The sequence below is a fragment of the Convolutriloba macropyga genome, chromosome 6 (assembly GCF_964194025.1).
Source record: "Convolutriloba macropyga chromosome 6, txConMacr16.3, whole genome shotgun sequence".
NCBI lineage: Eukaryota > Metazoa > Xenacoelomorpha > Acoela > Convolutidae > Convolutriloba > Convolutriloba macropyga.
Window position 1 is genome coordinate 52,277,369 of NC_134473.1, and position 25,197 is coordinate 52,302,565.

At 35.5% G+C, this 25,197-nt stretch overlaps 3 protein-coding genes across 3 annotated transcripts in view; all 3 read left to right on the plus strand.

Annotated features, from left to right (window-relative positions):
- LOC142341742 (chromatin assembly factor 1 subunit B-like) overlaps nt 1-12,654 on the plus strand; it is a 45,095-nt gene extending 32,441 nt beyond the window's left edge. The window contains exon 2 of the mRNA XM_075392919.1: nt 10,289-12,654. Within this exon, the coding sequence (XP_075249034.1) occupies nt 10,289-12,328 (2,040 nt within the window). The 3' untranslated portion in view covers nt 12,329-12,654. The remainder of the gene's footprint in view (nt 1-10,288) is intronic.
- LOC142341744 (E3 ubiquitin ligase Rnf121-like) overlaps nt 1-25,197 on the plus strand; it is a 168,264-nt gene that overhangs the window by 106,391 nt on the left and 36,676 nt on the right. The window contains exons 2-3 of the mRNA XM_075392922.1: nt 24,565-24,736; nt 25,139-25,197. Of these exons, the coding sequence (XP_075249037.1) occupies nt 24,671-24,736; nt 25,139-25,197 (125 nt within the window). The 5' untranslated portion in view covers nt 24,565-24,670. The remainder of the gene's footprint in view (nt 1-24,564; nt 24,737-25,138) is intronic.
- Nucleotides 20,042-21,380, plus strand: LOC142341041 (L-2-hydroxyglutarate dehydrogenase, mitochondrial-like). The gene has a single exon (XM_075391875.1). The coding sequence runs from the start codon at nt 20,069-20,071 to the stop codon at nt 21,335-21,337; it is 1,269 nt and encodes a 422-aa protein (XP_075247990.1). The 5' UTR covers nt 20,042-20,068; the 3' UTR covers nt 21,338-21,380.

Below are 25,197 nucleotides of genomic sequence, written 5' to 3' on the forward strand. Positions count from 1 at the left end.
AACATTTATCAGTTAGAGAATTTTGCTGTACTAATTTTGCTTTAGGAGTTAAAGAAAGTTGATTAATTGACATTCCTACAACCTTATGTAGTGTAGGCGTATGAGAGTGATGCTCCTTTCAAGGTTATATTGTTTATTGTTTGAACTATAAGACATTTTTCTTATTTGTAAACTTTGTTGAATCACTTCTATAATATTGGATATAAAAAGCCTTGATTAAAAAAGGATATAATAGAAAAGGGATGAGAGATTGATGCATCTTGGAAGACTTTGTTTCAAAACTCCACCTATAAAACACTTTTCAATGAGTAAACTTACTTGTACATTAGGAGGTTTAAAAATTGTAGAGTAGGCCTCTGATTACTCATAATGATTGGAAATTGATCTTCACGCATAATTGAAAAGTTTTGTTTAAATTTTCACCCGAGGAAAATTTATCCTGAGGAAAGTGTTGTTTTTTTTTAAGTAAATTAGGTTATAAAGACAGAAAAGCATGAACCTCCAACACATACACTGTACCCTTTAAATTTTTTGTCTACATTTTCACCTGTAAGGCAACGCTCTTTAAATAAATTTTGTTATGGTGAACAAACATTATGAGGCATAAAAAGATGTAAAATTGTCTATGATATCTCATACATAATGAGCACAAAAATTATGCATTTCCAAATAATTTGGAATTTGTTTTTATCTATGAAATTGCGTTTATTGAGTAAACACTGCTGCCATACTTGTCCATTTACCATAATGTTTTTAGGACTCAAGTATGGCATTCTAGCATAGATTGTTACATTTTTGAGACTTTGCCAATAAAACGTCTTTCCTTCAGTACACTTCGATTTTTTACTTGCATATTAAAACATCTGAAAAGGTGTGAGTTGGCAACTGATAACTCATAGATAGTTTATGACCAAGAAACTTATGCATATGAAAATTTTTTGAAGATTTCTATTAAGGAATAACTTTCACGAAGTATATTTTGCTGTAACAAATACACATGAAGGGACCTAAAAGATATAAATGCCTATAATTCCAAGTTTGCTCTTCAAACTTTTATCTTCAAACCATTTTCAATCAGCAAATTTTGAATCACTACTTGTAAAGAAAGATTTAAAAAGCCGTACAAATAACCGCTGGTTACTCCTTATTAGTGTATGAGCATGATTTTCACGACGTTTTGAATGAGTCCTTTAGACTTTAACTGTAAAAAGAACTTTCACTAAGCTAACTCTGCGGTATAACTTGTACATTAAGAGCCGAAAGTGATGAGAAATTGTCCTCTGAAGACTCATAATTGCTCTTTCTAAGCAAATTTAGTGTGTGTTCAAGTTATTTTTGTCAGTTTTGACCTATAAAACAGCTTTTTACTGTGATTTTTCTCTAGAAATTTTCTCTGGGACTTCCACATTAAGAGGAGAACAGACCTCTGAAACTAATATGTACTTCATGTGACCATAACTAACACATTTTGAAGTAAATTTGTATTAGTGTTTACTAATGAAAGAACTTTTGCTTAACAAACCCTTATCTGTCACTTGAACCTAATTGGAATAGCAAACTATACTTATTACCCTCCAGTCAATACTATACTCTACTATGCCAGATTATAATGGTCCCTTATTTAACATGCTTGTAGATATTCAAATCTATACACCAATATCATGATTAAACTTACATTTTATCTCCACTCAGTACTATCTCCCGGTATCCGTATTAAAATCTTCACCCTTTTCCCCCGTCTGCAGATAATTCAATCTATATGCTGTTATCCCCTTGGCAAAAATTTACTCTATAATTACCATGTAATACTACACGCTATTATCTTTCTTCAAATTTTCAGTTTTTTACCCGCTCGAAGATATTGGAATCTCTTATCTTCACCTTGACTTTTACGTTCAAAATTATTTCCTATTATCACAATGACCAAAATTTACCCTTCCATCACATTGCGGAACTATAATCTATTTACCAGTTCAAATTCTCATTCAATTAATTTTCTCGCAGATATTCAAAACTTTACCACATTCTAACTTTGACAATTCTATACACTATTACCACCACGAAAATCTGAACCCTCAAATTTTCTTTCAAATCTTACACTATCTTGCAGTTATTCAAACCCATATCTCACTATCCCAATGACAAAAGGATACCCGATAAATACCATGCAATGTTTTACCCTATTAACCCCATTCAAAGTTTCACTACTACACGTTTGCAGACGTTGAAATCTATACCCTAATATTCCCAAGAAAAAATTTGGTTTACCCTATTACCCAAATGCATTTCTGATCCCTTTTATCTTCATTCAAATGTTACTTCGCTCTGTTACATGCTTGCAGACAATCAGTTCTGCACGTGTTAAATTTAACTTAAGCAATTTTTTTCGTTAAGAAGCTTTTCTCTGGTACTTTACCATTAAGAGGGAGAAAATATTGTACAACTGAACTTTGATTACCCATATTGTTGGTGTAAGCAGAACTGATGTTTTTTAAAGTGTTTTTGTGTTAGTCTTAACTTCTGGAACAATTTTTTATTTTGAAACTTTTCTCTTGGTGCTGCACATTCAGAGGGAAAAAATGATGTACAATTAACCTTTGATGACTCATATATTATCTGTGTGAGCAAAATTGATATTTTGAAGTATTTTTGTAATAGCTTTCACTATTGAAACAACTTTTACGCAAGAACTTTTCTCTATGACTTGTACATTAGGAGGGGAGAAATGATGTATAATTAACTTCTGATGAATCATATATATTTTCTTTGATCAAAATTGATGTTTTAAAATTTTTGTGTTTGTTTTAACTGATGCAACAATTTTTAAGAAATTTTTCATTATGACTTTTACTTTTAGAGGAAAAATATGATGTAAAATTGACCTTTGGTGACTCATATATACTTTATGTGAGCAAAATTGATATGTTTTACGGAAATTGTGTTAACTTTTACTAATGAAACAACTTTTCCTTTTGAATTTCTTCTCTATGACTTGTAAATTAGAGGAAAAAATAAAAAAAAATGATGTACAACTGACCTTTGATGACTGATATACAGTTTGTATGAGCAAAGGTGATAAATTTTTAAGTAGTTTTCTGTTAGTCTCCACTATTGTCAGAACTTCTGTTTAAGACTTTTTCCCTAGGACTTAAACATTAAGAGGGAAAAAATGATGTTCAGTTTATCTTTGATGACTCATATATACATTGTATGGACAAAGTGACTTTTTTGAAAGTATTTTGGTGTTAGTTTTCACTGATGAAACAACTTTTACTGAAGAACTTTTTCTTTGAGATTTGTGTTTTTAGAGGAAAGTGATGTACAATTGAACATTGATGACTAATATATAGTTTGTATGAGCAAAGATGATACATTTTTAAGTAGTTTTTTGTTATTTTTAATTTATGAAAAAGCTTTTACTTAAAGACTTTTTCTCTGTGACTTGTACATTAAGAGCAAAAAAGGGATGTAGAGTTGCCTTTGATAACTCATATATACTTTTTTAAACAGATATGATACTTTTTTCATTTTTTAAAATTTTACACTGGAAACAACTTTTATTGGAGAAACGTCTTTCTTGTAGTTGTACTTTAGGATAGAGAATATGATGTACAATTGACCACTTGATGACTCATATTTACTCCATATGAAAAGAAATTAACGTTTTCTCAGTAAAGTTTTGTAATTTCAACTGGACTATTAATTATTACACGCTTTATTCGTATGGCAAAACTATACCCTTTTATCTCCATGCAATAAATGATATGTAATTGCCAACTCCAGAATTTACCAAGTACCGTCTTACATGTAACCGCTGCAACCTATTGTCAACATTCAAAAGCTATACCCTATTTTCCTCGTGGAATTTCCACTCTTATACTCCATTGCACTATACCCCTTAGTCATTCGTTCCCTGGCTGTGCGTACAAACAGTTTTCTCTACAGTATACAAGTTTGCGTAAATACTCCATCTAAACAGCGAAGGAAACCTGTCTTCTTTCTTCAGACTGGTGTTGAAGTAAGCCATCTTGAAATGAGCCCAAAAGTGATATCAGGTTTATAATTTTTTCTTATTACTGCCGTTCTTGTTTTGCTTTCAATTTGTGAAGCTCTGTTTCTTTTTGATTCGTAATGGTCATTTGGTCTGCTGTTCAGAAAGTGGAGACTGTTTATTCATTTCGTTTGATTGTATTTCAGAACTTTTCGTTTTGTTTTTAATTTTCATAACCTTTGGATCACTTCGTTTACATTAGTTACTATTTTCACGCTTAAGTCGTGACTTACCTCACTCACTATTTAAACTGAATGGATTTTGAGTTCTTTCAACCATTGGATTACGCAATGTAGTGAATACAATCAATGTCAAAAGAGCAAAATCAGAAAAAACGGGTATGAACCGATAAAGCCCGGTGATTAAGTCATATTGCATTAGGTTATCAAAGTCCATTAGTGCGATTTGTAGCTAACATTAGTAAAGTAATGAGCTTAGTCTTGTTTTCAGTTTTGATGCTTAGTTAGGTATAGTTTAAAATTGTAACTGAAACTGCACACAGAATTAGAACAACTTTTTAAACTTTGGAAAATTTTCTGTCAGTTTCAGTCTCTTCCTGTTTATCTGTTTCAATGTGCGTCATGCTCGTGAACAGTGGCTATTTGCTGGCTATGTTTAAAGTTTTGCAGGGTTTAAGGCTATCTAATCAATTATTTTAAATTTTTGCTCTTCTCTTATTGGGAATTGAAATACGCGTTTTAAACTTTGGATTAGTACTGTAGTTTGTAACGTTTCGTAATTCGGAACTGCTGGCAGTTTGCGAGGTCAAAAGACAATTTTAGCGGTTTTGATCTCATAATAGTTCTTTATCTAAACCTAATAAAACCGCATCTATGTATAGCCATTAAAAAAACCAAACCACACCCTCCACATATCCATTCCACAATACCAACAATTGTTTTACTCTTTAAAACCTTTTCTGTGGTTTTAATAGACTGTAGCGTTTTTTTTAGAATTCAAAGAATTTGAATTGTATTGGGGCGCTGTCTTTTACGACTTGAAAATGAGTATTGGAGAAGTCCTTTTTATAAATCAATTTTATTGGAGTGAATTTTGAAGTGGGAAATGAAGTACGCGAAAAAATTTTGGAGTGATTTTGTTGTTGAACAAAATGAATCGTGGAGCGAAAAGAGTGATTTTTTGTTCATATCGCTGTTTCTAGAGAGCAAAAAATTGAGGTGTGAAAAAATTCTGTAAGCGAGCGAAATTTTTTGTTCACGTGCGGCATTTTAATGCAGTTTCTTTCTCAATTTTTTTGGTTGAGATTTGGTAATGATTTTGTTTCAATTTAAGGCTGGGTTTGGTATTGGTTTGAAGATTTATAAAAATTAATATGAATTTTATGCTAATTCGGATGTTTTTCATGTATTTTGCTGATTTTTGGGCTAATTTTTACGATTTTTTTCCTATTGTTTTACTGCCTCAAATGGGTATTGAAAAGACCCCAAATACTTGGGCAATGTTTAGTTAACACGTGGTTAAAGTTCTGTGGATTTAAAGCTTTTTTTGTCGAGAAATTGGCGAAAATTGGAAATGTTTTTCTGAATTTTTTTGGCAGTTTTTCTGGTTTTTTTCTGTTCTTTAGACAAGTTTCTTAACCTATTATGACTTGCCTATTGTTTTGCGAGCATCTGGATACCCTATTGGCTGAAAAGAACTTTTGTTTGGATTTATGTGTTTTTATAATATTAAAAAGTTTGTTTACTCTTTCCAGTTTTTTAGTCAAAGTTGTTTGTAAGAGCTTATTTTTCATAATTTGGCTTCAAGTATTTTTAAAAAATCTCATAAGAGTCTTTTAAAAAATCTCATAAAATAATGTTTTAGTGAAAATACCGTAAAAATAGATTTCAAAGTTTTGTTTCTCCATTTTTTCTTACCTCGGGTTCCTATTTTTTGTTTTATCATTGTGTCTAACATGTGGTAGTCATTTTTCCAACAAAAACTAACTTAACCCGCGTAAAACTAACTGTCTGTTCTAGAGAAGTGTTTCGATGTCACAACTTATGAATTAGCTTAATTTTTACGTCGAGCCGATTCCCGAATTTTGCGGCTTTGTTTTTAATCTGGCTTCATTTCACTGATTTCGAAATTCAATTTTAAGGCATGAATTTTTCGAAAGAAGGCGAGGAAAAGACCGAGAAAAGAGAGTTTGAGCAAAAATTTCCTTCTCGATGTTTTTTTTCATGCAGAAATTTTTTGTGTTTTTTCCTGGGAGTTCGGTTTGAACTGTTTTTAAAGTGCATACCGAGCCAATTCGTGGTCTGGGTTTTGTTCAACAAAAATTCTTGGCTCGGTGGTTCAGGACTTGTTCGGCTATGTTCAATTACATCCAAAGGATTCGGATTATGTTCGGGTGCTGTCTTCTCATCATCTGTTACACATTTTTTGGACTTTTGATGTCAATAACAAGTCCAAATGGTATTGTGATTTTAGTTACGCAGCCTTCTTAAAAAGTGAAAACGAACAATATTAAGGCGGCAATGGTTTTTCAAATGGAATAATATGTTGAGAACTTGTGTCGAGTCTTCCGGCTATGTTTTCTTTATAATATCTCACAATTTTTTTCAATTACTTTGATAGGATCTGTTCTGTTTTAGCCCACCAGTGTTTTTTACGTCCCTCGTTACAAATTATATTTTCTTATATAGCACTTTACTATGTAAAAAAAGAACACATGCGCCGGGAGGGCGTAAAAGATATAAGCCCACTAAGCGGGGCGGGGCAAAAGGTAATAGATCCCTTTGATCTTTCAAAACGGGATAAGCAGGTAAGGCTAGTGGGTATTAATTATCAGTAGAGGACCAAAGTTAGCTTTACTAGTCCTTTAAGTGCTTAGAAAGTTGCAACTGCTGGAAATGCCTTAATTCAAGGTTAAGAGGTTATTTTTAGGAGTTTTCGAGCCCAAAATGGTGCAGTTCTTCACGTTTTGTCATTTTTGAGTTTGTTTGATTAGTCTTAAATTGACTTTTGCGAAAGTTGATACAGGTCTTTTGTGCAAGATATAAATACTTGCGATGGCCATTTTATGAGCTATTTGTTTTGGTAATGCCAACATAATCAAAATGCTATTTAATTGCTCTCAAACGAAGTTTGTAGCAATTATATTAGTCCTGTCGGTCTTTTTTAATAGGATTTTTCGCTTGACCGATTTTTCGTCTGACGCTTTTGACTTTTTGTCCTCAAAAACTGGATAAACAGGTAGCGCGCAGGGGGCCTTAAGTGCTCTTAGAGCCTTTCAGCTCTGTTTCAGCTCAAACTGCTTTGGAGACTTAGACTTATGGTGTGAAGGGCGGTTCTCCCACTACTGCCCCCACCGCGCTGTTGCCCCCCCACCCCTCTGCTCTCCAACCCCCCTCCCTCCCCGTCAGAACCCAGGTGCACCTCAACCTTTTTTTAAGGTTTTTCTAGCCTCAAGAGGCAACAAACCTCCTCTAGGCTTTGGTAATAGGTTACTGCGTGGTTTTCGGATGCAATGTTTTGTTTTTCAAGATATTAGTATCACGAATTCAAGCAATTTTTTAAAAAACTTATGCAATTTTTTTCAAGTTTTTTGAATATTATTGGATTTTTCTATTTGATCGTGCACCAGGGACCTCCTTCGAGGTTTGATATTAAGCTGCTGCTTAGTTTCAAGAGTTAGTGGAATGGTTATCATTATGTTAATGACTCGAATTTTAGCAATTTTTTGAAAATTTACTTTTTGAAATTATTATGCTGCAAGCGTATGGATCTTTACTGGCCACTGAAACTCGAAAAATGTTTGTGAACATTTTCTTCACTGCGATATGTGGAAACTTTTTCTCTGAATTTTGCACTTTCAGTTTTTTTCTATGATTTAGTTACTAACAAGGCTAGAGAACTTGAAGTTGTATTGTCGAATCTCATCATGGAAAAAATTCCCAGTTCTCTCTTTCTGTGTTTGGAGTTTCTTTCCTTCTCTTTCTCCTTCACGTTTTATCTCGCACTCTCTCGCTCTCTATCTCTCTCTCCTTAACTCTTTTGTTGATGCCGCACCTCAGCGGCTGTTATGTGGCGTGAGGCCATCGTCTATTACCCTAACCTCACGCCCCTTCAATCAAAGTAAAGCTAACCTCACTATACAGTGGCTAGGTACTGACGAAGCCAACCGCTCGCCGGTCGTTTGAGAGAAATTCGACCGATGTAAGTCGGTTATATTATTTGCAATTTTTTTCAGGTTTTTCAGGTTTTTGTTCAACTTATTTTCAAACCGGGGGTTCGAAAATAATTTGCTGCATAGTTTTTAATGGTAATTGAACTGTTTTCACCATTTTAATGTGACGAATTTTAGCAACTTTTTGAAAAAAAAAATTTCCAAAAGTTTTTTGTTTTTTTTTGAGTTTTTCTAGCCTCTGTTGTTCAGTGGTCAGGTAACCTCCTCTAGTGTTTGCTGGTAAGTTACCGGGCAGACGATATGTGCAACCGAACGGTATTCAACTTTAATATCACGGATTTTTGCAATTTTTTGATAATGTATGAAAGTTTGTTATGTTCCTGGTTTAACGATCTTTGAGCCAATGCAGCTTTTTAAGGCATGAATTTAGGTTTAATGATTGCCCATGAAGACAAAGTGCTTCTGAAAAAACTAATATCAAAATTTTTAGTATCATTTCATTAAAATTTGCAATTGTTTTCACTTTTTCTGTAATTCTTTTCATTTTCTGTTTATCAATCTTTACGGGCCAATGAAACTTTTTTTTACGTCTTGCAGATGGGTGACTGCACGTATTCCAGAAAAGAATGTTGCTTTTAATCTCGCGAATTGCGGAAACCTTCTTTAAGCTTTCCAATATCCATTTTTTAATATTTCTCGATATGTGCTATTTTTATTGGCTAGTAAAGCTCTTTCAATGCTTGCGCTTGTGTTAATGGGTATATTTAGTTGGATCAAATTTGGCTTTCAGGGTTAAAGCGTGAAGAGTTTTATCAATGGTTATTATTTTGTTTAGTTTGTTTCTCACGGTTGGGTACGGTAATTCTAAGTTTTTCATTCATTTCTTTGGATTGTGTTTCAGGACTTGTCCGGCTGTTTTTTTTAAATTCGCTTAACCTTTTATCGCGTTTTTCGTTTTCCATAAGTCACCATTTTCACGCTTGTTTTCTGACTTACCTCACTCAATGTTTAAAGTCAAAAGAGTAAATTCTTTCACGCATTGAATTACGCAATGTGGTTAATACTGTCAAAGTCAAAAGAGCAAAATCAAAAGAAACTGGGTTAACCGATAAAGCCCGCTCATTAAGTCATTGAGCATTAAGTTGTCAAAGTTCATTAGAGTGTTTGCTCTCTGACATTGGTATTAAGCTTATTAGCTTTCAGTTTAGAAGCTGAATTAAGTATAGTTTTTTTAGAATTTAGCTGAAACTGCCCGCCAAATTAGAACACTTTTTGGCGTTGGAAAAATTCGGTCAAGTTCTTCTTTTTTTGTTTCAATCTCGATGTGCATCCAGCGCGTCAACGGTGGCTATTTTCCAGCAATCTTCCGGCTATGTTTGAAGAACTTTCCGGTTTTCAAGAGCGTGGTTTGTTTTTTTTTTCTGAAAATATCTGAATTGTTCTAATCTAACTGCGCACATTTACAGTTTTTTGTATGCCCGCAATGACCAGGTAACAGTGTTTTATAACATTAACCTTACTTGTTTGCAAGGAATATTTGTGTGTTTCATTTTTGCCGATATTTGTTTATTATTTTTTGGTGTTATTAATATCAGTTCCCGTCTTTACTTTGACACAATTGCTAAATGATTTGTTGATGAGTTGTAATGCAAAATGAGGTTGTTTTTTTTCATTTGCAGCGAAAACATCACGAAACAACTTTTAAATGAACGATTTCATCAAATCAGTGAAAACACCGGAAGAAGCTGTTGAATTATTTAACCAGCTTCAACTTCATACTTAGCATTATTGAATAAGCTGCTTTTCCGATATTTTTCAAATGATGAGAGACGCTTGTTTGTTTGCTTTTGGAAAAGCATGGAATTTTTTTATAAATAGAATTGGAGTCGGGAGATACATATACGAAGCGAAAGCAAACGTTTGCATCTGTCAATTGATCTGCGTTTGCTTCTCATTCAAAAATAAGTACACATTATTTTGATGTGATGACCGGGAGACAATGGCCTTGATCTTCTTCAATTGCTAATTCTCATTTTGTGGCTATTATTTTCGAGGGTTCGGTTATTTTCTAATTTTTAATATAGAAAATTATTGCTATATTTTAGTTGAAAATCGAAGTGTTGTCGATATTGTCAGAACACAAACGTGCTGCAAATTGCGTCAAGTTTTGTCCTGTGTTGGTGCAAAATCAACCTCTGCTGGCCAGTTCCGATGACGACGGAGTTGTTTGTCTTTGGACTCGTTGTGATGAGAAGGAAAAATATGCTGCTTCGTTTTTGGACGACGATACAGACCTAAACAAAGAGTACTGGAAAGTATCGCGAACTTTGCGAGGCCATATTGAAGAGGTTCAAGATTTATGCTGGAATAGCGATGGAACTCTTTTATTGTCGGGATCAATCGATACTTCGGCGAGACTATGGCACGTTGCAACGGGGCAATGTCTGCACGCATTTCGAGAAAGCAAAGGATTAGTGCAGGGGGTTGCAATTGACCCGTTGGGAAAGTTTATTGCTACCTTTGCGGATGACAAATCTGTGAGAATTTATCACGCTACTAATAAACGCTGTGCTTACCGAAATACCAAATTTGTTCATAATGATAAAGCAATGAAACTTTTTGGAGATACAGGTGACGGTTTTTTCCACAGAATATGTTTTTCACCTCACGGAGAATTTTTTGTTGTACCATCAGGAAGCTACGCAATTAGTGCGGAATCCTCAATATTCTGCACGTATGTCTACAGCCGTGACAATTTGTCGAAACCCGTGCTCTATTTACCGTGTGGCAAACGACCGTCTGTAAGCATATCGTTTTGTCCTATCAAATTCAAATATCGAATTGAGCAGAATGATGGAAATGAAGCTAAAAGGTTGTTCAATCTTTCCTACAGGCTTGTTTTCGTTGTTATTACGGAGAGTTCATTGTTATTTTACGACACGGAAAAATTCGAGGTGTTTTCGAAAGTGGAAAACATCCATTATGCCTCTTTGAACTCAGGAACGTGGAATAAAGACGGAAGCATGTTTGTTGCCACTTCAAGTGACGGATATGCAACTATTTGTACGTTTGATAATGGCGAGTTAGGAGAGCGAGTTGCGGAATCGGAGATTGTGTTTCAAACTGTGCAAACACCTCATTCAACACCTGTTGCAGCGGCGAAAGATTCTGAATCTGTAGTTGATGAGACAAACTCACGTAGTGTTACGCCTGTGAGTGCTACTTTATCTAAAGCCACTGAAAGCTCTGAGAAGGCGACACCACAAAAACAAAATTCTTCAAATGTTGAATCCAATAAAGCGACACCGAACCAAGAGAAAATGTCTCTGAGTAGTACTCCAGGTGCCAAAACTCAAGATAAAAGCAAAGTTAGCGATATGGACCGAACCCCAAGTAATGGTGATAAATTGGAATCACAGCCGTCGACGCCAGTGTCTGGAAATAAAGTGAAGGGAAAATTAGCTCCGCTTGCTTTGAAAACGATTTTGAAACCAATGTCACCCGCGGAACCGAAGGTGAAATCACCGGCTGTGAGCCCAAAAAGTGTCACATTTTCTCCACAACTGAAGCAGAAGCTTGTACCTGGCAAAGGCAAGGTCGATTCACACGCTAAAAAATCTTTAGTACAAAAATCAAAAACTGTTAATGCTAATAGCAATCAAATAACGTCTGCGTTTGCTCGCGGAAGTCGAATTTTAGCTGAATCACTGAAAAATCAGAAAGCAGAAGATATATGCGTTGTAACTGACTCCGCGAATCCAATTTGCATTGACGACGATAGCGTTGAGGAAGTAGTAGCAAAACCATTGAGCGATAAATCGAGTGACATCAATTTGACTTCACCAGCGCCCAAAGTCGGATCCGCTCCAACTACTCCGAAATCAATTTTGAAAACTCCTAGCCCGAACAGCCCTGCTCCCCAAGATTCTGGGAATAAACGGAGGGTATCTTTCAAAACAGTTGTTGCATCGGAAACAAAGTTGTCAAAACTAGAAGAAATTGACCGCCAAGAGGCCTCTGATAACTGTGGATCTGAGAACTTGCAAGGGAATAAAAGTGGAGATGATGATTCTAAGTCAGCTGAAAGTGAAGTTGCTCCAACTGCTGGCAAGAAGCGTAAAATTGCTTTCACGACTATTGCGTGAAAGGTTTATTATTTCATGAATTAGAGATGAAAAGGATGGAAAGTTAATCTGATTATGATTTTGATAATGAATCGATATATCGGTGTCATTGTTCATATTATTATGACTATTAGAATGACGCGATATATTTTTACAACTCGCGTGTATTTTTTTGAATTGTTGTTTAAGCTTTGTTTGTTTTGGACCAATTCTTATGATGTTAGTTATGATTATTGATTGATAATGATGCTAATGGCCATTTATTTGTGAAGTGAATGTTTGATCTAATTTGAGTGTATTTGTTTGTTGTCTAACACATTTTTGAATAATTTTAATTTTCATTCCCACTCTCTTAGAAAGAAAAAGTAACTCTTGACGTAAACGAGGTTTCCGTGCATCTAGATTCGAGTTCTCATGAGCCTGTTCACATAATTTTTTTGGCAATTTGAAAAAATTGTGTCGATATCAAGCAGCGTAATGAATTTCCATTGAACAAGTCTATCGCCAAAAAACAGTTTTGAAACATTGTTTAATCATTTTACAAGTTAGGCGGCGAACCCCCGTTGATTGCTAAGTTTAAAAACTCTAGTAGCCAGACCACTCCGCGTTTAATGGTTAAGTTAGAGAGACAGGAAAACGTTCAAACGGGAAATTTATTTCACTTATTGCCGCAGTTATAGCACAAGTAAAGCATTTTGATTCGAAGGATCAATCTTGGTTTGTAAAACACCACATAAATACACGGGATGACGTCTTTGAGGATGTTTTCACCAATGATCAAAAAAGGGATTGGTTAACGCTAATCTACAGTGCTTAGTCCTAATCACTTAGTGCAGTGCTAATCTACAGTGCTACAGAACCTACCTATAAACCTAACCTACCTATAGGTGCTTAGTCGAACAGCGTATAGAAGCCAGACATCCAAAACCGCATTTCGTTTATACATAAATTTCTTTTGTGGAAAACGAAAAGTCAAAGGCAGAGTTATTAGAAAACTTCTTTAATTGCTCTCAAACGAAGTTTTTAACAATTATAATAGTTACATGGCGTTTTTATGCGTTTTTACTTAGCATATCTGTAAGTCACTCCCTCACAAAGTTTTTCCACAAGGTAACTGAATTCCAACTAATTTTCAACTTGCGGCTTTCCCTACTTTTGGGAAACAGTAAGAGCAAGCCACGTACAGCAAATTTTTTCACTTCGACGTGGAACATCTGTGCAATTGAACATGAGACCATTTGAGTCAGAAGTGTGGCCGTCTTCTAATGCTGATGAGAAATGTAAAATGGTGATGAAAGATGTTGGTTTGTAGAGAACTACGTTGAACCAGCGACTACTCAAATGCCTTAACCTGCAAATCGATCATGCATCTAAAAATGCGGTCAAAATTTTCTCCATGCTCAAAAAGTGCGTGTAATCTGGATCTTGAAAATGTTTCTTTTTGCTATTCCAATGATTGGCCTGGGCCGACTCATCAAACTGGTTGAAACGTTTTCCTTTTTCGGGTAGCCAATACGTTATTCTTCGATATTGTAGTTGTTGCTTTCAGTTGTTGAAGAAACTTTGTGATTATTTAGGTTTGCTTCAGTCATAACTTGCTAGAATTAAACTAGTATTGAATTTTTTTGTTCAAATCTCAGTAATAGTACAAACTTTTTGAGGATGGCTGTAAAATTTGAGCTCTTACAGAATTTACAACAATTGGCTGAAATCACTGCCGTGTTAATTGTCACTTTTCGAGTCTGAACATTGAGTTTTGCCAACTCGATCATGTGGCCGAGAACTATTTCTGTTAAAAGTCAGACAATTGATAATGGAGTTAATTAATTTGAAGTTTAATTAAACCACTATTATGTAGATCGCTAGCATAATCTTGCAACAAATTCTTTTAATATATTCCTTTAAAAATGTTCAAGGTTTTTTGTCTCCATGAGTTCCTCGTTCTATATATGAAGTTGCTCAGGTATGAATTCGTTTCAACTATTTCGGATGTTTGTTAGAACTGAACGGTTGTGAGCATACCGCTACCGAAGTTATCAAAGTTGCCGCTTCTTGATCATGAATTGTTACTTTACTATTGAGGCGCTTAATGACTTGATATGAATTTTGAAATCCGTCTGAAATTGTTCAATTTCTCTTCAAAGAAGTTGGTTGCATTCTATTAGTACTGCAGTTTTTTTATATGCGATCTTTTGTGCGGTGAAATGTCTGAGGCTGTTTAATTTTTGTCCTCGAAAACGGGATAATTAGGTGAAGCCTGAAGGGCGGCAATTCAGTGAGCAGCTCTCTTAGAGCTCTGCTATCTTTAACAGTACAATTCATCGAAGCTACGGAGCAGACATAAAATTCTATTGCAAGGGGCAGTTTCTGGTTGTTCGAACCCCCTCATTCGTGCTCCAATCCCCTTTTCGTCCTGTTGCTCTTCAGCATAGGGTTTTGTTATGGCTGTTGTTTTGTCCCATCGCTGTTTATATTTGGCTTCTGCAGCTTGTTTCTATAATTGTTTTTAATTTAACGGAGGTTAACTTTTCCCCACATTTTTGAACGAATAGTGGGAGAATTTTATACCAGCCCCATTTTTTGCTGCGGCAATTCTTGACTTCTCTGAGGGCATCCCGGACTAACATATGTGCATCAAATTAAAGCTCTCTGCGTCTCGAATTGCACTGCATAAAGAATGTTCTTTATGCACTGCATAAAGAATGTTCTTTATGCACTGCATAAATAATGTTCTGTTGGAGAGTGTTTCAAAATTTTTGGCGGCATTTCAAGTCAATTTGATCTAAATCTTGGTTGGAGTTTCTCATTAAAACAGTTGAGTGTTCAATGATTTAACGCTTATCAGGGCTTTTTCGATGAAATGCCAGAGAAAGAATTAGGTAGCCCACTTAAAATAGTACTTAAAATAGCCTGTGTTAGGATTGACTTGGTTGATTTGGTACTCATTTAGAAGTCAAAGTGGGAATTATTTTAGTGTCGCCAGAGCAGTACAGTTATCCAAAATGAGAGCTTTAAGAGTGTCAAGCACTACTTGGAAATTGAGATGGGAAACAGATTTTTGCAAATGTTTCTGTTCACGTGCTATATTTTGATTATTCTGTTTTTTTTCGCTGTCCTTTTTTTCGGATGTTTGTTAGAACTGAACGGTTGTGAGCATACCGCTAGCGAAGTTATCAATATCAAAGTTGCCGCTTCTTGATCATGAATTTTTACTTTACTATTGAGGCGCTTAATGACTTGATATGAATTTTGAAATCCGTCTGAAATTGTTCAATTTCTCTTCAAAGAAGTTGGTTGCCTTCTATTAGTACTGCAGTTTTTTTATATGCGATCTTTCGTGCGGTCAAATGTCTGAGGCTGTTTAATTTTTGTCCTCCAAAACGGGATAATTAGGTGAAGCCTGAAGGGCAGCAATTCAGTGAGCAGCTCTCTTAGAGCTCTGCTATCTTTAACAATACAATTCATCGAAGCTACGGAGCAGACATAAGATTCTATTGCAAGGGGCAGTTTCTGGTTGTTCGAACCCCCTCATTCCTGCTCCAGTCCCCTTTTCGTCCCGTTGCTCTTCAGCATAGGGTTTTGTCATGGCTGTTGTTTTGTCCCATCGCTGTTTATATTTGGCTTCTGCAGCTTGTTTCTATAATTGTTTTTAATTTAACGGAGGTTAACTTTTTCCCACATTTTTGAACGAATAGTGGGAGAATTTTATACCAGCCCCATTTTTTTGCTGCGGCAATTCTTGACTTCTCTGAGGGCATCCCGGACTAACATATGTGCATCAAATTAAAGCTCTCTGCGTCTCGAATTGCACTGCATAAAGAATGTTCTTTATGCACTGCATAAAGAATGTTCTTTATGCACTGCATAAATAATGTTCTTTTGGAGAGTGTTTCAAAATTTTTGGCGGCATTTCAACTCAATTTGATCTAAATTTTGGTTGGAGTATCTCATTAAAACAGTTGAGTGTTCAATGATTTAACGCTTATCAGGGCTTTTTCGATGAAATGCCAGAGAAAGAATAAGGTAGCCCACTTAAAATAGTACTTAAAATAGCCTGTGTTAGGAGCCAAAATACATCAAAATTGCAAAAAAAAATTGTAGCATTTATGTCATATTAAGTCCAATTTTGTCAAATAATTCTGAATTTAGTCCTTATGTACCTTTCGGATAACTGGCGTTTTTGTAGATGTATCAGAGCCAAAATTGTGATATCTTGCTAACACCAACATTGTTTACAACTCAGACGTTAAAAATTGCATTTTTTAGACAAAAAAATTGACAAAATTTTAGCCAGCTTGATCAATGGCGGAATTTTAGCCAGCTTGATCAATTTCAAAAATAGTTTGACCCCTTTTCTTTTATTTGTTTTTCAAAGATTTGAATGAGTGGGAGAAGCAAATCGTCTCAGATCTGCACTGTATACTGTTTTCGAAACATTGAGGTTTGAAATATTCAGATACCAAAACAGTTTGTGAGATTTTCTTAGTTTGATATTCTTTTCAACATTAAACTTTAAAACAATTAAAAGCAGAATAAAATTTAGTGAATGAGTTCACCCATCGCAAAAAGTTTACCCATCGAAATGAGTTCACCCATCGAGTTCACCCATGTTATTGGCATTGTCATACAGAAAGTTGAATTAGGCCACTCCCTTCTTGCGTTACAATTTGTACAGTTCAGATCAAGTTTGAGCGTGGTTGTTTTCAAAGATCCCAAACATTTTGATTGATTTGGTACTCATTTAGAAGTCAAAGTGGGAATTATTTTAGTGTCGCCAGAGCTGTACAGTTATCCAAAATGAGAGCTTTAAGAGTGTCAAGCACTACTTGGAAATTGAGATGGGAAACAGATTTTTGCAAATGTTTCTGTTCACGTGCTATATTTTGATTCTTCTGTTTTTTTCGCTGTCCAAATTACTCACGAATTCTACTAGATGTTTTTTTCATCCAACCAATAGATTTTATTTGGTCAAACCAATTTGGTTTGGGCCAATCTTTGCCGCTTTCTCAACTTTTTACGCAATTTGATTATCTTTTCTACTGCTGCTTTGTTCCTGTTGTAAATAATGTCATGCTGAAAAGATGTCGCACAGCAAGCGATTTCAGTATCACGCTGTGAGTTTTACCGACAAAGAAAAAAACTATGAATTTTATTACTACAGCAATAGTTTGTGAAAGGCTGCAAGTTCATGTTAAAAAAAACCTTAGGGCTTTTCAATATGCTATAGTTGGAATTCTTTTTTTGGTGCCGAGCAAACTGAAAATAGTGATTCTCATATATGAGTATTAAGATAAAGAAGGCAAAACATTGCTTTTAAATGTTCTCAAACAAAGTTTGTAGCTAATATTTTAGTCCTGTAGTCTTATGCAATTTTTTTGACCGACTTTTTATCCGGCCCTTGTGGCTTCTCGTCCTCCAAAATGGGATAAACAGGTAACCCCTGATGTGCATCAGGTGGCTGATCGGCTTTAAGAGTCTTTCTGCTTACTAGACTCCAAGAATGGGATTTCCTGAAATTGTTTTTGAGACATAATTTTATGGTGTGATTGGTGGTGACAAGATTTTGACCCCCCAGTTCACCCCCCCCCCCCCCCTCCAAATCGCCACCACTACCGCGCCTCCGTTCAGTCGCTTGTATCAAGCACCCCTATTAACTTAGAAATTAACTTAGTCGAAATCAGAACGCTTTTACCTTGTACCCCGAACTTGGAGAAATTTAGCAAATACTGAATAAAAACCGTACTAGAAGGATAAAAACACCATAGCGAAATCTAAAATAAGGGAGATGTTACATGATGTTTCACTGTTGTTTTGGTTTTTGTCATCTAGTAAGCTCTCATCTTCTTGGCAAACCGTGTGAGATTAAGGAGTGCACCAGGTTGAACAGATATCACAACTTTGTCTTTTTTTGAGAGTCCCGCTGAAACGCCTCCTATGCGCTGTAGAGCTGAATTTATTGACTGATTTTATTGAGCAAAACGGGTGCAAACCTCGACTACTTTTTGAAGATAGTCATTTTGCCTAGGGAGATGTTACATGATGTTTCACTGTTGTTTTGGTTTTTGTCATCTAGTAAGCTCTCATCTTCTTGGCAAACCGTGTGAGATTGAGGAGTGCACCAGGTTGAACAGATATCACAACTTTGTCTTTTTTTTAGAGTCCCGCTGAAACGCCTCCTATGCGCTGTAGAGCTGAATTTATTGACTGATTTTATTGAGCAAAACGGGTGCAAACCTCGACTACTTTTTGAAGCTAGTCATTTTGCCTAGGGAGATGTTACATGATGTTTCACTGTTGTTTTGGTTTTTGTCATCTAGTAAGCTCTCATCTTCTTGGCAAACCGTGTGAGATTAAGGAGTGCACCAGGTTGAACAGATATCACAACTTTGTCTTTTTTGAGAGTCCCGCTGAAACGCCTCCTATGCGCTGTAGAGCTGAATTTATTGACTGATTTTATTGAGCAAAACGGGTGCAAACCTCGACTACTTTTTGAAGCTAGTCATTTTGCCTAGGGAGATGTTACATGATGTTTCACTGTTGTTTTGGTTTTTGTCATCTAGTAAGCTCTCATCTTCTTGGCAAACCGTGTGAGATTAAGGAGTGCACCAGGTTGAACAGATATCACAACTTTGTCTTTTTTGAGAGTCCCGCTGAAACGCCTCCTATGCGCTGTAGAGCTGAATTTATTGACTGATTTTATTGAGCAAAACGGGTGCAAACCTCGACTACTTTTTGAAGCTAGTCATTTTGCCTCGAAAATGACCTCTACGATAAATCCCTCTGACTTAAAAAACAGCACCAGCTAGAATGCTTTTTAAGGTATAGTTAGTTTGCGCCAATATCCCTCTTCACGTGATTAACTGCTACTCCTGGAGATATTGAAATCCCGCTCCTTGCCAATAGCCTGTGTTATGGTTAGTGTTCCCTCTACGGTCGGGGCTTGCCAATCGTGATTTGACCAGACTACGAGCCGTGAGAGAAGAAGCTCCGAGATAGCATTGAAAAAAATGAACTTCGTTTAAATTGCCGCAAAACGTGCACATACAGGCATTCAATCTGTCCAATACGGCTCATCAGGATGGTAATTTGGAGAGATTGTTTCGTTATTTCCAGAGCGCACACTGGACTCTCTCCTTGGAATGCCTTACCTAATAGAAGAGGTTTTGGTCCCCTTGTTTTCAACCTGAACTCGACACAGGTTCATTGATGCTTGTTAGCGTGAATCCACCTGACCAAATCGCAATAAAAATTGATCGCTTCTTTGGTCGAGAAACGACCGTCTGGTTTAGGGACAGTTTTGGTGCTGATGAGTTCAATTTTATCAAGTGTGGGGCTCGTGCTTATCGTATACCAATGAATTTTGAACACTGTTTGGTTTGGAGTCCGTAGCTGCACTGACATAACATTGCACTATACCATTGCATCGTGCATTTGGTTTTGTCATCCGATTCGTCGCTATGGTATTTTCTGAGGACTACTGGATCCGACGCCGACTTCCGTTGTTAAGTTTTTTTTGCATATAGGTTACCGAGAAATGTCCTTGAACATGGGTTGACTTGCCTAATTGACTGTTGACGGCCTAATTTTTTTGAACGTTGATATTAAATTGATTATTTAATTGGCGAATGTTACCAATAACCTGGCTGGAATTGCTCAGTCGTAAGATTTCTCATCTAAATCGGTCCTTGACTTCATCTCCAGTTTCTTTAAATACACTCTCAAACTTTTTAGGTAGAATGACATTGTTGAGCTGAAGCCACTATGGTATCATCAAAATCATACGATTTGGTGATAGTAGGTGGTGGTATCATTGGCTGTGCCACTGCAATGCTTGTGAAACGAACTCTGCCTGCGAGCACACGAATAGCTCTCGTTGAGAAAGAACACGAAGTAGGCTACCACCAGAGTGGGCGAAACAGCGGGGTTGTTCATATGGGGTTGTACTACAAACCCAACTCACTGAAAGCTAAATTATGCCTTGAAGGGGCTCTTGAAGCATTCTCCTATTTTAAAGCCAATGGAATTCCTTACAAAAAGTGTGGAAAGTTAGTCATTGCTGTTAAAGATGGTGAATTAAGCAAACTTGATGATTTGTATAAAAATTCATTACAAAATAGCGTGCCGGAAGTACGAGTGTTGGAAAACGTGCAAGAGATTAAAAAGATTGAACCAAATTGTGAAGGGGTCAGTGCCATTTATTCACCGCATACATCTATCGTGGATTGGAAAGTTGTCACAAAGTCATTTGAACTATCTTTCCTGAAAACTGGAGGCGAAACTTTCAAAAATTTTGAATTAACCGCGCTGAACAAGTTTTCAAGTTTTAACGAGAAGTTTCCGATAGTGTTAAAATCGAAAAGTGGACAGACCATCAAATCAAGATACGTATTGACATGTTGTGGTTTATACTCGGACAGAATAGCCAAACTTAGTGGGTCAAGCTCTGACCCGAAGATTGTGCCCGTCAGAGGTGAATATCTTTCACTGCCTCTGCATGTTGCGAAAGATTTGGTGTCTGCTAACATTTACCCTGTTCCAGATCCAAAATTTCCTTTTTTGGGAGTGCATTTTACCCCAAGAATGGACGGGTCAATATGGTTGGGCCCAAACGCGGTCTTAGCGTCCCACAGAGAAGGTTATTCATATTGTGATGTCAACTTGCAGGATACCCTAGAAATGCTCTCTTATCCAGGGTTCCAAAAACTTGCAACAAACTACACGTTCAAAGGACTAGATGAACTTGCAAGTTCTCTTTTTATCAATCGACAAATCAAGAATTTGCAACAATACGTACCAAAGTTACCAGCGAGTCAAGTAACAAGAATATCGGCAGGAGTTCGGGCGCAAGCACTGAATCGTGATGGCAGTTTAGTTGATGATTTTGTTTTCGATTCTGATGCTGTCGGTTCAAACCAACAATGCAGAATATTGCATGTGAGGAATGCCCCTTCGCCTGGTGCTACATCGAGTTTGGCCATTGCAAAATATTTGTTCGCAAAAATGAAGACTTCTTTTGTAGATTTAGTGTAAAATTTTGATTAACAATTATAAAATAGACTATTTTTATACCACACTTCTAAGTTTTGCTGCATTCTTTGAGATTTAAAAAAATCTGCCAATAGTTAGTTCACCCATTGTTCCATCTTTCTTCCATTGGTTCAAGGTACTAAAAAATTTTCTCGACCTAACTTTTAAATTTATATTTAGTTTTATTGCAAGCTGTTGTCTCGTTCAATGGTTTGTGATTTGAACCAAGAGGGTTGTATGATTGTGAATGCACTGCATATAATCTTACAGCATACTCGTCAGTCCTTAAGAAACTCAATCCTAAACTTTGAGACCAAATTTGATGAAGGAACGAATGCAAATGTATTTTTATTCCAGCAAGGATCGGTTTGGAAAACTGTTTTTTTCCGAGAATTTTTGGTTGTTAATTTTTGCTAATGTATACCACATCAAATTGATGAAATAAAAATTAACTGTCACCTGTTTAGGAAACTGACCTATTGTTTAACGGAGTCAGAGTTTTTACGATTTAATAAAGTGTGCTGAAAAGCTTTTTTAACTAAAGATACGTAATAAATACGTAGATATTTAGCGTAGTAAATTTTTTCATGATGCGGCTTTCAAATGAAGTGTTTCAAGTTTTTCCTAGATTATCACGACTGCCTCTCCGTTTTTCGAAAGAGGAATCAGTTTTATATATTAATTGCTCTCGAACGAAGTTGAAGCAATTGTTGTAGTCGCGTGTCTTCACTCGTGATTTCTTTTTGTGGGATTCCAATTGCTCTTGCATTCTAAATTTAAAGCAGCCGAACTCAATTGGCGACTGTATAGATAATTTTGATTGTTTTCCTCTGATGGCAATATGTAAAGCATTTCCAACGTTTTGTCAGCATGGGACGATGGAAAACCTTTCGCACGTTGCTTTTCTAAGATTTCTGACAGCTTTTGTTTCTGCTTTTCGACAACAAATACCTAAGGAACACTAACACAAAACTTGAAAAACGTTGAAGCTGCGCCTGAAAATACTTCATATAATTCGCAAATTTTGAACCTTTTAACTTTTCGAATCCTGGTTTGAAGTTTCTTTGATTTTATACAAGGATCATATATGATTTCATACTATCCATATTTAATTTCTTAGTATGATCCTAATATGAAACCAATAAATCATATAAAACCCTTGTATGAATACCAAGAAATCACATGTGATCCTGGTGTGATTACAAATAAATCATAAATGATACCAATATGATTACCAAGAATCATTCATATTTTTTCCTTCAATTCAAGTTTTCAGTTATCGACCAGTTAATCACTGATGTGATACCCAATTAGTCAAATGCGGACTGCACATACTATATGTTAAATTCAAACGCCCTCTGATCACATATGGAAATTTCTGGCATCAGTCAATGTTTTACATACCATATATGACCTTGTATTATTACCAAGAATTTTTATTTCTACAGAAAATGAAAATCATACATTTTTCCGTATTCAGATTTCTTGTTTGATTTCCAAGAATTCATATATGAGCTTTGTATGACTACTAAGAAATCATACAAATACATGATTTAGTATGATAACTAAGAATCATATATGACCTAGTATGATTATTAAGAATCATATTTGACCCAGTATGAAATCAAAGAAAGCTGTATGGTCGTTCACCTGGGAGCTTTGTAGATGCCAGCAGTTGATAAAACTGACTTAAATTACATTGAAAAAGTTATGTTTAACATTCTTGTTTCGGTTTCATCATTTGTTGTTTTTTTAAAGAGTCTATCAGTGTTATATTTTCAAATATTGGCCATGGAAACAAAACTTTTTGTTGTGAATGTTTTTGCCGTTCTAAGTTGCTTGCATTAGAATTGATGTTGTAGAGCTCCAATTTTTCAGATAATAGAATTCTAGTTTAATTGATACTGAAATCGTTGAGCAGAAAAAATGAGATTAGCTGAAATATTGCCTGTAACCTGAAATCGTATCCAATTTGTCTCTCAACGGCTTTAAAAACCCTTTGTTTATTAATATTAGTTACTATTAGTACAATGAAAAAAAAATATTTGTAGTTATTACTTTGTGACTAGATGTACTTTTTGTGGACTACTCAATTGAATCTGAATTTGAAAAGTCAAACTGTATGTATGTATGTATGCATGTATGTATGTATGTATGCATTTATGTATGTTTGTATGTATGTATGTATGTATGTATGTATGTATGTATGTATGTATGTATGTATGTATGTATGTATGTATGTATGTATGTATGTATGTATGTATGTATGTATGTATGTATGTATGTATGTATGTATGTATGTATGTATGTATGTATGTATGTATGTATGTATGTATGTATGTATGTATGTATGTATGTATGAATGTATGTATGTATGTATGTATGTATGTATGTATGTATGTATGTATGTATGTATGTATGTATGTATGTATGTATATATGTATGTATACATGTACAATCTAAGATAACTATTCGAGACCTAAAAACAAACTAAGAGGCGCGCTTTGGTGTGCTTCATTATTATGGAAAAAGAACAGCTTTGGGAGAAAGGTTATTTACCAAAAGGTTAGGGTAGGACACTTTTCGAGTCTTAAATTTTTAAATAAAGATCTACGAGTCAGGTTTTTACTTTTCACAGAAAATTGTTGTTTGACCGTCTTAGATTGGTCAATAAATTTGATCATCATAGCACAAAATGTGGAAAATACCAATTTTCTTGTCTTCCTTTAGGATATAGCTTTGTGGCTTTTGGTCAATTATGGGTGCAAGTTTTTCATGGCCGAAAACTGATAGAATGTCTGAGATTGCTCCCGTTATTTTTCTCATATGAATTTTGGACTGAAGTTATAAGTGGAACATCGCAACTGAATTAGCTCTGCGAAAACTCGAGCCTCCTTGTTTCTGTTTTAGTGTTTAAAAAGTTATGTAAATTAAATTAGACAAGTTATGCATTCTTTACAGAACTCTCATTATTGAGTTTCTGGAACGAGAAACGTTCGAATTCTATCCATCTTTTCAGTTATTTTAACAGGAAATTTAAAACCCACTAAATATTTTAGTGGGTTTTAAAGTTCCGGAAGTATGCTTAAAAGAAGTCTGTCATCTTTTTAAGGAATACGCCTTGAAGTTCAACTCGCATGTCGCAACTAGATCATTTTTTTCCTATTCCGACTATAATTTTGTTTTAGGTATATAAACAGAATAAGTAATTGAATGGTGTCCTTTATTTCAGGTTAGTTGATGCATGTGTGGTAGGTAGTTCATTTGGTGGGTGACAATTGGAAGTGGTGGCACAAACGCACTTAAAACGCTTAACGATCTACAGTTGTATCAGTCATGGCTAAACATCATCAGAGACACCATGCGGTACTTGACCATGATAACACTGCTGAGCTTTTCAAGGTGGGTAAATTACTGATATAATGTAATTTCTCTCCTATCAACAAGATTAATCGGAAGAGTATATAATGAAAGTGGAATCCCTAGTGCTAGTGGTTCGCTGCCAGCCTCTGATATCTCTCTTTTGACTAACTAATGTCAATTTTGGTTCGAGTTTTACGTTTTCCAAGTGCCGGAAACGAGGCAAAGACGTTCTGATTAATGATAAGTTTAATTCTAAGGTGTTTGGTAAAGCTATATGAAGCCAACTGTCTGGTTATTTGGCGATAATATTGAGTGATTTTACGACGTGCATTATTTGTCATTTTCTATATTCATCTACTAATCGAAAACTGAAATTTTATTATAATCGATGTTTGAAATTTTCGATGAAATGATAATCTCTCGTGATAAATTTGTGTTTAGCAATATCAAGATATGAGCGCAGACCAGAAAGCCCAGTTGACAAATGAAGATCGCCTCAA